This window comes from Ovis aries, chromosome 18 (genome assembly GCF_016772045.2).
Source record: "Ovis aries strain OAR_USU_Benz2616 breed Rambouillet chromosome 18, ARS-UI_Ramb_v3.0, whole genome shotgun sequence".
Lineage (NCBI taxonomy): Eukaryota > Metazoa > Chordata > Mammalia > Artiodactyla > Bovidae > Ovis > Ovis aries.
The window spans coordinates 58,853,214-58,866,389 of NC_056071.1; the positions used below are offsets into that span (position 1 = coordinate 58,853,214).

Here is a 13,176-nt window from a genome sequence, read left to right on the forward strand (position 1 = left end):
GATTAAAATTCAAAAGGAGGCATTCAAGTCAGCTCCCAGGAAATTTGCTGCAGAACCCCAGGCATTCAGGTCCCCAGTGTGAGCAGACCAAGTCATCACTCAGTGTCCATCAATGCCCGGCGAGGCTTGTGGGGCTCGGTGATGCCAAAATACGTTTCCAGGGTGGGTTGACCACTATACCATTCTTGGGCAGGATTGCAGGCCTTTCCAGATGTTGCCAAAGTAGAGATGGAGATGGTAGCTGAGTAATCGCTTGCCAGCCCCTAAGTGCAAAGCAGTTTTCATTTCAAAATCCCAGTTTGCTTCCTCCATCTGAAAGACTCATTTTTTCAGCAGTCCAGCCAATGACATCATCATCAGAGCGGGGGTTATGTAATTTAAGGCCACGACGCTTCCACGGTGGTTCCCAGAACAGAAAACATCTCCAAAGAAAGCTCTCACCATCAGAAAGCCCAGCTGAAGTTGTGATACCTTTCATTTTGCCTGAGTAAGTAAATGAGCATCTTTTGTTCCTCTCTCTTACAAAAGTGAAATAGAAGATCCATACCTCAGAAGAACGTTTCATTTTACAGCTTATACTGGCAGAGTTTTCAACTTTCTTTGGATGTATTTTTTAAACATGATTTTAAATCAATTTGAGAGACCTGTATCCCATGCCTCCTTTGGGTTTTAGCTGCTTTTCCAGAAGAGAGGAGAAAGGACGTTTGAAATAGGAGATTATTTCCAGCAGCTCTTTACTGCAAACTCACGTGAAATATGTAGAGGCTGAATACAGCCGTCAGAGCCCCGAGTGGACTCTGACCAGTTACAGTCTACGAATTCTGATTATAAAAGTCAAACTGGTCTCCAAGGATCACTTACAAAATTTCATAACACTAATAGCTGGTTGGGTTATTCGTGAATTGAAAACAGCATCTTATATTGAACAACGTATTTTATGTCAGGTAAATATGGGAGGGAAGGGAGATAACTTCACATGTTCAACTTTATAAGAAATGTTGTGTGTTGGTTACTTTGTTAAAATGGTGATAGCCAGAAACAAACATATAAGGATTTTACAATGTTATAAAATATTAGACAAAATAAACCTACTCCTCTACTAAGAGAAATTGTGTTATCTGGCCATTTGCGGTGGAACATGATCAAGGTTTTATGATTTTTTAAATTAGATGAAGCCTTCTTGAAAATTCTAAAAAGGAAAATATAATGAATATTAAATATCTGTTTACTATTCATAAAATATTTAAACTTTTATTTTTTATGAAAATTGTCCTTTGAAAATATGAGTCTAATGTTATACAGATATTCAAAGATAAGGATTACATCATGTAAAAAAAAATTGAACAATTTTTTGAAGTTTTGATTCTAGTCCATTTTCCCTTAACATAAACGTTTGAGGAAATCAAAAGGAAATGGAAGAGAAAAATGCATGAAACTGAGGAATAGTTTTGCTAAGTGATGTGCTATGATGTTATTTTTCAAAACTGCTTCTTGCTGAATTAATAGACGAAAATTAAAGAGAAATTCAAAATAAAAAAAACAGTATCTTATGATGCCACTGGGTTGACATCCTTTAATATCTGTGTCTGTATTTCAAATGCCTTTATCGTCACCTCACTGTTGAAACTGGGATTAATTTGAGGAAGGCTATTTTGTTAAAGAAGCAGCACATGCCGATGTTTTCATGTGGGGAACTCAGAAAATACCAGATGGAAATTACAGAATAAGTCATTTCTAACATACTTGCCCAGTATCACTTGTGAGTTTTTCAAATAGGATCAAATATGACTAATAATATCAATAGCTGCTGGATTCTGACCACATACTATGTACCAGGCAAATATCAGAGCTAAAACTCGGAGCAAACAAAAGATTTCTGCTCTCTGGCGAACTTTACATAAACATGAGCAGCAGCTGGTAAAGACCTCCTGAAAATAAGCTCGGCTTGAGCAGACTCATGCTGTGGCTGCCGCAGCCACAGACACAGCCAGGTCCCCTGGGATGGAGGGGGTTGTCTGCTGAACCAGCCAGACTCGGGCTGAAGTAAGAGGTCTCTGCAGGCGGCGCAGGTGACAACCCCTGGTTTCCTGGGCAGGGTGAGGCCTTGCCCCATGTATTAGTATCCAAATGGGGTTGGAACAAATTAGCACAAACTCAGGGGGCGCCAGTGGTAAAGAGCGTGCCTGCCAATGGCAAGAGACATAAGAGGCGCCGGTTCGATCCCTGGGTCAGGAAGACTCCCTGGAGAAGGGCATGGCAACCCACTCCAGCATTCTAGCCTGGAGAATCCTATGGACAGAGGAGCCTGGTGGGCTACAGTCCAGGGGATCGCAAAGAGTCGGACATGACTAAAGCAACTGAGCACTCACGCAGAGTGCCTTGAAACAGCACAAAATTATCTTACCGTTCTGGAGGTCAGAACTTTAAAGTCAGCTGTGATGAACTCAAGTCAAGGTGTTGGCAGGGCTGGGCTCCCTCTGGAGGCTTTTTCCAGCTTCTAGAGGCCGCCTGTGTTCCTTAGCCTGTGGCCCCTTCTCCATCTTCATAGCATCTTCTAATTTCTTTCTGACTCTGACCCCCTCCCCCACCTCCCTGTTTCACTTATAAATGGAACCACTTTCATCTGTGATGACATCAAGCCCACCTCCAAAATCCAGCATCTTCTCGCCATCTCAAGGTTCTTAATCCCATCTGCAAAGTCCCTTCCTCCATGTAGGGGACATATCTGCAGGTCCCAAGGACCAGGACATGAACATCTTTGGGGACTGTTGTTCTGCCAACCCCACATTCCTGGGGTTTGGCCCCAGCTTTGGTCTGGCGATGCCTGGGCAGCTCCTGCTTCTTGCTACCCTGTAGTCCCTGAGGAGCACACAGGAGCCGGGCCCCATGCACTGCTCCCCAAGGCCACCCTTTCCTGCCCTGTCCCACACTTCAGAGGGGACTGAGCCTCCTGTCTCACATGTTCAAGGTGACCTGGAGGAGGAAGGGGAGAGAAGCTAAGCAGAGTGATCAGGGGGTTCTCTCAGTGCCCACAACAAACCTCTTCACTCCTTCCAGCTCCTTCTTAAACCTCTCGGGGGTGAAGACTCTAAGGCTGGAGACGAATGAGAATCCCGCTGCCAAGAAGCCAGGCCTCCTGGAGCTCAGCTTTCCAAATTTAGTTGCTTAGTTTCCTAGTGTGCTGGGTGCCAGGTAACCCTTGAACTGGTCCACAGCTCTCAAAAAGCAGAAAGGGGCTCTCTTGATACTTTCTAACCTAGTGTTCCAACAGCAGAGTAGCCCATGTGAAGGAGAGGCTGCTTACACTGGACGGACCAGGATACTTATCATCATCATTAGTAGTACTGTTATTGCTACTGTACTTATCGCTGTGATTATTGTTGTTGTGCAGTTTATCACTATTCAAGCCTCGTATTGGATGCTTTGCAACCTGCAAGGGGATTCTGCAGGCTGGATCTCATTCAATCCTCACCATGACTCTTCGTAATAATTGCTGTTACTCCCATTCTACAGATGAACAAACTGAGGCTCAGAGAAGTTACCTGGCTTGCCCCAAATCACAGTTTGGGGGCCCCAGGACCTAAGCCCAGGCTCCCTGACCCCAGGTGTGTTCTCTTTATGGTCGCAGCACACTGGGTGAAAGAGGCCTGGACTCTGAGCTGAGCCTGGAAGAAGAGCCATGCATAAAACAGACTGGCTCCCATCACTGGGTGAACGTGGGCAAGTCACTTCTCTTTACCTCTATTTGCTCATCTGTACATGGGCACAAAGACAGCCGTCCTCCTCCCAGGCAAGTTGTCAGGATTGGGCTACCTAAAGCCCAGCACAGCCCGCAGATACTGGTGTGGCTGCCAGTGAAGGGTCAGGTCAGGTGCCGGGGGCTCACTCTGCACCCCAGCGTCTGAGGAGACTGGGGATGAGGTGATATGCGGGCTTTCCATAGCACATAGAGCTTCCTCAGCATGCACAGAGAAGCACACAGGGAGGAATGGCATGACACCCAGTGGCGGTTTTAGGAGGCAGCTCCCACCCGTGTGTGTAGTACAAGGGGGCTGGAGGTGGGAGCCTGTGCTCACCACATTCCTGAGAAGTCAGGTTTCCTGGGTGTGTTGCTTTCCTGTGGCTATAATAGCACATCACTATAAAACACTTCCAATGATTGTATTATATTGATGGAGTTATAAAGCAGTTCAATCAAAAGCTATTTTCAAAAAATACGCATATTTAATTACATTGGGTCGGTCAGAAAGTTCTTTCAGGTTACCGAAAAACTCAAAACTTTTTGGCCAATGCAATATATATGTGCATGCATGCTTGTCGCTCCAGTCGTGTATGTGTATGTATATATGCATCCACCAGTGAATTAGTTATATTATATTAATATAGCTATAAAGTGCTTGCGTGCGTGCTCAGTAGCTTCAGTTGTGTCTGACTCCATGTGACCCTATGGACTGTAGCCCGCCAGGCTCCTCTGTCCATGGGATTCTCCAGGCAAGAATACTGGAGTGAGTAGCCATGCCCTCCTCCAGGGGATCTTCCCGACCCGGGACTGAGCCCACATCTCCTACATTGCAAGTGGGTTCTTTACCACCTGAGGCACCAGAGAAGCCAGTTATAAAGTAGTTCTAATTGAAAACTATCTTCAGGGACTTTCCTGGTAATCCAGTGGCTAAGACTTCACGCTTTCAATGCAGACATCCCAGGTTCAATCTCTGGCCGGGGAACTGGATCCCAGATGCCACAGCTGAGACTTGGCACAGCCACATTTAAAAAGAAAAAAAAACACCTATTTTCAAAAAAATTATGTATTTAACTATGTATGTATGAATGTATATGCATATATACACACACACCAACAAATTGCTTGTAAATATTATATTGATGGAGTTATAAAGTAGTTCTAGTAAATGTTTTTCCCCCTGAAATCTAAATACATACATAAATATAATAGCAAAATGAAACATTTTCTTTATGTTAAACATTACGAAATATTTTAAGCAAGATAATTAGTTTGGGTACATATCCATGTGCTACAATCAGTTTCTTAGGCTTGTACCTGACTCTCATACATCACTGGCATTTTCAGAAGAATGTATTTTTCTTTCAGTATGGTCCTATTATTTTGAATGGTCCCATATAATTGCCTGAATTATTTCTTCAAATTTTATGGTTAATAAATTGAAATTAAGCACCTTCAATTGTCTCTTCTCTTGGGCCAGAATACATTTAATGAAGATGGTCTCTCTGCAGGTGTTGAGGTATCTGACAAATTCTGAATAAATTCTGCCAAGCAGAGGCTATTCTCAAGTCTGATACTTTGCATATGGAATTATGTAAATATTTCAACCCAGATATTTTCACAGGTGCTGTCTTTTTGCCTTAATTTGAGCTCCTTCAACAAATATTTTTAGCACATTAGACTCTTCAAATAAGTTGTAGCTACTTAAAAGTTTTGAATGCTTTGTCAAATTCAGATACAGCAAATTATGGGCTTTCTTATTTCATCTCTTTTTTGTACAGAATATGAACTTTTCCAATTGAAAAGATTCTTCCCACAAACTGAGATAGTCCAAAGCTCATTATATAACTCAAAAATTAAATTTTCTGTGTCATTTGACCTCTCCTCACTTAGTTTGATCATTTTCTCCTTTCTTCCTTTGGCTATAAATTTCAATTATTTTCTGCATAAAGCTTTATTTTCAATAACTACGCTCTGCTAAAAGCTCTAGAAGCTGTTGTTTGGTGCTCCATTCCTCACTGATTTAGAACAAATTCAGCAAAAATTCTCAACTCTGCTATAACAAATAGTTTAATAACATTTTAGGGCACTTAGAGTCCACATCTTCTAAAATTGATTGATGAAGGACAGCAGAGAAAGAAAATACATGCTAAAGTTGTTTTTAATTCCTCATCAACTTCATCACAAAAGTTTGCAGTTCAGTAAGTCTGAACTACGAAACTTACGCTGCAAAACTTTGTAAATCTTGTCAACTATAATGAAATTTGGGGCCTTCCCGGTGGCGCAGAAGAATCCACCTGCTAATGCAGGAGATGTGAGAGATGCAGGTTCGATCTCTGGGTTGGGAAGATCTCCTGAAGGAGGAAATGCCAACCCACTCCAGTATTCTCGCTTGGAAAATTCCATGGACAGAGGAGCCTGCCAGGTTATAATCCATCGGGTCACAAAATCTCACACGACTGAGCAACTGAGCATGTACACACACTTAATAAAACTTACATGCAATTACACATTGGGTCTACACTGCAACTTGTTGGAAGTACATTTCTGCTTCACTGGTCTCTTATTTTAGCAAGAGTATTGTTGTCTCTGTGACACTGGGCCCCACCAAAATGTGTGTGATCATCAGAAAAACACAGCTTTCTTTCCAATGTGAACAATTTAAACTGAATTTAGAATAGCATTCACAAAATGTCCATTGTTTCACTTTGCCAGGGTGAACTTTCATAAGTTTTGGCTTTGATTCCATGAACTGGATTAAAAAATTGAATCGTGATTGAAATTGACTCATTTTTCTGTTGGAAGACAGTTATCAAACTGGCTCCGCTTCACTGCCTGTGGATTTCTTACGGAACTTTCTCACTAATCAGCTCTCACTTCTATTGTCGTGTGGGTCCAAGATAACATGATGCTGAAAATGAGCTGACTTAAAGAATACTTGTCTGCTCTAAGTGAAAAGTCATCCTTCCAGGGTGACCTATGACAGTATCTTCTGCAGTGATAAAGTGAAATCGATGTTTTCGGGCTGATCTTTGAAAAATAACAGTTTCTGAAGTAGCAGCTTTGTGTCTGGTTTCCTTGCGGTCAGAGAAATTGCTAAAGGCCCCTTTTGTGATGTAAGCATCAATATTTTGTGCAAGTTACATGTTCATCATCAATTTCCCAGAGACAGAAGTTCAGGGCTTAAACTGTCATTAAACTTTTTTTGCTCATTGCTGCCAGAAGGGCTTATTGCTAAATTGAAAAGTATCACCAAATAACAAAATAAATATTTTGCTATGGATTTATGCCCTGAAATCAATGATGAAATAAGAGCATTCCTATTATTCTTTATGCTCTAGGTCAGAACTCTTTAAGCCGCCTCCTAACCCCTCACTTCCTGTGTCCTCTGCTGATGGGTCAGCTGGCAGCGTAGCAGCTGGTTCTCTTCTCTGCCTACACTCTCCCTTGGTGATTTCACCCAGTCCTGTGGCTTTAAATACCAAATACCATCCATGTGATTACAACTCCTAATGATGGGGACTTCCCCGCTGGCCCAGTGGCTGACTCTGAGCTCCTAGTCTTTGAGTTTGAGGGGGTTTGATTTTGATCCCTGGTCAGGGAACTAGATCTTCCAAGCCACAGTTAAGAGTTTGCATGCCATAACTAAGATCGAAGATCCCTCGTGCCACAGCTAAGACTCAGTGAATCCAAATAATACAATAAATATTAAAAACAAAAACAAAAAAAACCACTTCCCAAGGATGAGGATGTATCAGTCTCTCAAACTTGGTCTCTTGACACCAATCTTGTGTAGCTTACTACCTTGATATCCCCACCTGATGTCCAATAGACAGCTCAGCCTCACATGTCCAAAGGTCAAGTCCTGACCGTTCCCCCAAAAAACTTGCCCTGTCTCCACTCCATCATCTCCAGCTCAGTTGATGGCAATTTCATATTTCCAGGTTCAGTTCAGTTCAGTTCAGTCACTCAGTTGTGTCCAACTCTTTGCAACCCCATGGACTGTAGCATGCCAGGACTCCCTGTCCATCACCAACTCCCGGAGTTTACCCAAACCCATGTCCATTGAGTCGGTGATGCCATCCAACCACCTCATCCTCTGTCGTCCCCTTCTCCTCCTGCCCTCAATCTTTCCCAGCATCAGAGTCTTTTCCAATGAGTCAACTCCCCGCATCAGGTGGCCAAAGTATTGGAGTTTCAGCTTCAACATCAGTTCTTCCAATGAACACCCAGGACTGATCTCCTTTAGGATGGACTGGTTGGATCTCCTTGCAGTCCAAGGGACTCTCAAGAGTCTTTTACAACACCACAGTTCAAAAGCATCAGTTCTTCGGCGCTCAGCTTTCTTTATAGTCCAACTCTCACATCCATACATGATCACTGGAAAAACCATAGCCTTGACTAGATGGACCTTTGTTGTCAAAGTAATGTCTCTGCTTTTTAATATGCTGTTTAGCTTGGTCATAACTTTCCTTCCAAGGGGTTAGCATCTTTTAATTTCATGGCTGCAGTCACCATCTACAGTGATTTGGGAGCCCAAGAAAATAAATTCAGCCACTGTTTCCACTGTTTCCCCATCTATTTGCCATTTCCAGGTTCTCAGGCCCAAAATCTAGGCATCATGCAACCCCTCCTTTCTCATGACACATACTCAATTGGAAAATCGTGGTGGCCCTACCCTCGGAATATGTCTAAAGCCTGGCCACGGCTCATCGCCTCCACGGCTGCCCCTCCCGGGCTAACGAGTTTATTCACTGAGCTTCCTGTCATTGCCTCTCTCCTCCCATGAGGCTAGAAGCATCTTGAGGGCAGGGCAGGTTGGCTGTTTGTTACTGCTCGTCCCAAATGCCTAGAATTGTGCCTGGCACGTAGTGGGTGCTCAGTACATACTTGTCCAGTGGATGAACGAATGGAGGGACCCGTGGTTTTGACCCAATGTGAATGGCGCAGCATGCGGCTTTCAGTGTCACAGCGAGAAGGTCGGATGAGGAAAGTCAGACTCAGCGTCACAAAGCGATCACCTAAGTCTGCAGAGCCAAATAGACTCTCTGGAGATCAGCTGTCTTAGGCGGTATCTTGTGTTGGATACTGTGAGTTGTGCCCAGCTGAAGATCTCTCAAGCATCACTAAGGATAAGCAAGATGATAACAACAGTTAACAGGTAGCAAGTGCCTACGGAGAGCCGGAGACCATTTGAAGCGCTATGCATATGTTAGCTCATCCAAACGGGGGGAGGGTTTTTAGGTGTGAAGCCCCAGAAACTCCACACCTTCTACTATGGACTCCACCCTCTCCATCCTACTGGTTCCAATTCCAGTGGACCAGTATCTCCACTGGCCAGGTTTCTCCCTTGCTTCATTCTGTCTTCAGCCATCAGCCACTGTCTCCTGTCTGCTTAGATGGTGAGCACTTTCAGGGGGCTGGGCCCTGCATCTCCAGTGCCTGGCAAAGTACTGGCACAACGTAGGTGCTCATTAAATATTTGTTGCGCTGCTAATCATAATAGCATGGTTGTAAATAAGACTCATCCTCCCCTTCCACTGAGTGCTTCCTCTAAGCCAGGCGATCAGGTCAGGTATTCCATAGATACAGTTCTTGACATAATCCCACAAGAAGGATACGATTAGCTCCAATTTTCAAAAAGGAAAATAAAACTCAGGGGGTCTAAGTGGCCCACAACACATGGTTGTGTCAGGATTTGAACTTGGGGCTCAAAGCCTTGGTCGTCTTTTCCTGTATACTCAGAGTCGGCAAGCTTTTTCTCTAAGGGAAAAGTGAAAGTGTTAGTCAGTAGTTGCTCAGTCTTGCCCGACTCTCTGAGACTCCATGAGCTATAGCCCACCAGGCTCCTCTGTCCATGGAATTCTCCAGGTAAGAATACTGGAGTGGATAGCCATTCCCTCCTCCAGGGGATCTTCCTGACCCAGGGCTCAAACCCTGGTCTCCTGCATTGCAAGTGGATTCTTTACCATCTGAGTCACTAGCAAAGCTCTAAGGGAATGGATGATTAATATTTGCAGGCCAAATGGCCACTGTGGCAGCCACTCAACTCTGCACACCCATGGCTGATTCATGTCAATGTATGGCAAAAACCACTACAATATCGTGAAGTAATTAGCCTCCAATTAAAATAAATTAATTAATTTACAAAACTTCTGCTAGTGTAACACAAAATGTAAATGATTGGGTGTGGCCATGTGCCTATAAAACTTCAGTTTCCAAAACCGGAGGCAGGCTGGATAGGTTGCGGATTAGAGTAGGCTGCCTCCTGCGTGATGCTCTGCGTACTGTTCCTCGCAGGTCACCGTGAATGGCGTCCTGGGCCCTCCTGGAGCTCCAGACTCCCAACCAGAGCCAGCCCCTGTCCCTGAACGCCACGTCCTGTGACGAAGCTTGGGAAGCCTGGGCCCTGCTGCACCGAGTGTTGCCCACCTGCATCCTCTCCATCTGCCTCTGCGGGCTGCTGGGGAACCTCTTCGTGCTGTCCGTCTTCCTCGTGGCCCGACGGCGTCTGAACGCGGCCGAAATCTACCTGGCCAACCTGGCGGCTTCTGACCTTGTGTTCGTCTTGGGCTTGCCCTTCTGGGCGGAGAACATCCGGAATGAATTCAACTGGCCTTTCGGAGTGCTCCTTTGCCGCCTGGTCAACGGCGTCATCAAGGCCAACCTCTTCATCAGCATCTTCCTGGTCGTGGCCATCAGCCAGGACCGCTACTGTGCACTGGTGTATCCCATGGCCAGCTGGAGGCGGCGGCGGCGGCGGCTGTGGGCCCAGGGCACCTGTCTGCTCATCTGGGCCGTGGGGGCCCTCCTGAGTCTCCCCACGTTCCTGCTGCGCTCCATCAAGGCTGTGCCGGAGTTGAATGTCTCCGCCTGTGTGCTGCGGTACCCCCACGACGCCTGGCCCTTTGCAAGGATGGTGGAGTTAACCCTGCTGAGTTTTCTCCTCCCCTTGGCTGCGATTGTTTTCTTCAACTATCGCATCCTGGCAGCCCTGCGGGGGAGGCGGGAGATCAGCAGGATGAGGTGTGGAGGGCCCAGGGATGGTAGGACCACCGCCCTGATCCTCACCCTCGTGTCTGCCTTCCTGCTCTGCTGGGCACCCTACCACTTCTTTGCCTTCCTGGAATTTCTGTTCCAGGTGAGGGCTGTCAGAGGCTGCTTCTGGGAGAATTTCATCGATCTGGGCCTGCAGTGTGCCAACTTCTTTGCTTTCGTCAACAGCTGCCTGAATCCAGTGATTTATGTCTTTTGGGGCCAGCTTTTCAGAACCAAAGTCTGGGAACTTTATAAACAATGCATTCCTGGGAGTCTGACTCCTGTAGCCTCGTCTCATAGGAAAGAGATCCTCCAACTTTTCTGGAGGAATTAACACAGCGGGGAGCCAGGAAGTGTGGCTTCCTTATCCATTGTTACTGACATCATAAATACGGAGAAGGGGGCAACAGAGGGTGAGATGGTTGGATGACATCACCGATTCAATGGACATGAGTTTGCGCAAACTCTGGGAGTTGGCGAGGGACGGGGAGGCCTGGTGCGCTGCAATCCCTTCTGTCACAAAGAGTCGGACATGACTTAGTGACTTAACAGCGACAGTAGACTGAATGATCCCCCCCATCACCCCCGCACATAACCAGGACCTCTTCCCTGGAGCCTGGGAAAGTCTATGTGGTAATGGGGGCTTTGCAGGCATGATTAAGCTAAGGATCTTGAGATGAGGAGGTTACCCTGGGCTATTTGGATGAGTCTAGTATCATCACAAAGTTCTTTACAAAGGGCAGGCAGAAGTGTGCAAGTCAGAGAAGGTTGGAAGGATGCAATGAAGGGGCCGCAAGCCAAGGACTGCAGGTGCCCTGTAGAGGATGAAATGGCAGGGAAATGGACTCTCCCTGGAGCCTCCAGCAGGAACCAGCTGTGCTGACCTCCTGACTGCAGCCCAGCGACACTACTTTGGAGGCCTGACCTCCAGAACCGGAAGATAATAAATCTGTGTTGTTTTTAATAAGTCACCGAGTTTATGGTTAATTTGTCACAGCGGTAGGAAACAAATTTCCAATAAGCATCTCTTACTGCCATTCCAACTGTCCTTCCAAAATGTTCTAGGTTAACTACCAGGAACAGAGAGATGATATAGCTAGAGATCCTATCTGCAAGGAACTTACGGAGATCAAAATAATTACAGTATAAAAAAAGTAAATGAGAAATCGCGTACAGGTGACACAAACCCGTGCCCAGGGCGTTCAGAGGGAAGGAGGATGGGCTCCTTCCAGTGTCGCCAAAATAGAGGTTGCCAAGGGAGTAAACTGTGAGCCGAGTTTGACGAGGGGTAGACTCTGGTATGGGCTTCCCTGGTGGCTCAGCAGATGCAGGAGACGCAAGAGATGCAGGTTCGATCGCTGTGTCAGGAAGATCCCCTGGAGGAGAAAATGGCAACTCACTGCAGTATTCTTGCCTGGGGAATTCCATGGATAGAGGAGCCTGGAGGGCTACCAGTCCGTGGGGTCACAAAAGAGTCGGACACGAGTAATCGACTAAACCACAACAGGAACCTGGTACATGGAGAGAGGGAGGCAGAACCGGGACACACAGGTAGAAAGCGCGGGCTGCGGGTGAAAGAATGCTTCCGTGCCTTTCTTGCTGCCAGGATCCCACGGGTGACCCTGAGAGGGTCTGCCTTCCAGGAGCCCAAGGCAACAGGGATGAGAGTTAGGAGAGCATCACAGAGCGGGAGCATCTGCTGTCAGGTGAGAACACACAGAAGGGGCATCCAGCCTCGGAGGCTGGGAGGGAGCCATCCAGAGGGGCTTCCTGGAGGAAGAGACCTAAAATCCCCAAAAGACAAGCAAAACGGGGAAAAGGAGTGCTCTCGAGAAAAGAAACAAATCAGACCCAGAGGCAGGAGGGTTCACAGGTTAAGAGGGAGGAAGAAGGAAGGAAGGACGAGGCTGCCAGGGAGGGATTTGAGATGTGAGGAGAAGCAGGTGTTGGGAGGATCTCTGATGGTCAAGGGCAGGAGGGAAGCATGGAGGTGTTTCAGGGGCTGTGAGCGCCTGGCTGGAGGTATGCATTTTTGCTAGATGATCATTTTGTTTGTTTGTTTGGTTCTGGCCCTGCTGGTCTTCATTGCTGCTCTAGGGCTCTCTCTAGTTGCGGCAAGCAGGAGCTCCTCGCTAGCTGGAGTGCACGGCTGCTCGTGGCAGCGGCTCCTCTTGCTGTGGAGCACAGGCTCTGGAGTGAGCAGCCTCTGTAGTTGTGGTTCACGGGTGTGGCTACATCTCTGCACGTGGGATCTTCCCGGATCAGGGGTGGAGTCTGTGACCTCTGCGTTGGCAGGTGAACTCTTAACCGCTGGACCATCAGGGAGCCCACATGCATTTCTTATGTGAATTAATCACTCTGGCCAAGCTCAGTGGGCCCAGGTATGGCAGATAGTGGAC

The 13,176-nt window shown here is 46.4% G+C and overlaps 2 protein-coding genes across 3 annotated transcripts in view; both read left to right on the top strand.

Annotated features, from left to right (window-relative positions):
• BDKRB2 (bradykinin receptor B2) overlaps positions 1 to 13,176 on the top strand; it is a 76,986-nt gene that overhangs the window by 47,410 nt on the left and 16,400 nt on the right. The window contains exons 4-5 of one of the 2 annotated variants that reach the window (XR_009597129.1): positions 337 to 487; positions 10,040 to 11,744. The gene's annotated coding sequence lies outside the window, so the exon portion shown is untranslated. Of the gene's footprint in view, positions 1 to 333; positions 488 to 10,039; positions 11,745 to 13,176 lie in introns of those variants that run through there. The other variant, XR_003585763.2, reaches the window with a different exon arrangement.
• Positions 409 to 11,744, top strand: BDKRB1 (bradykinin receptor B1). Its single transcript, XM_027957374.3, has 2 exons — positions 409 to 487; positions 10,040 to 11,744. Exon 2 carries the CDS (start codon positions 10,050 to 10,052, stop codon positions 11,109 to 11,111), a length of 1,062 nt encoding a protein of 353 aa, XP_027813175.2. The 5' UTR covers positions 409 to 487; positions 10,040 to 10,049; the 3' UTR covers positions 11,112 to 11,744.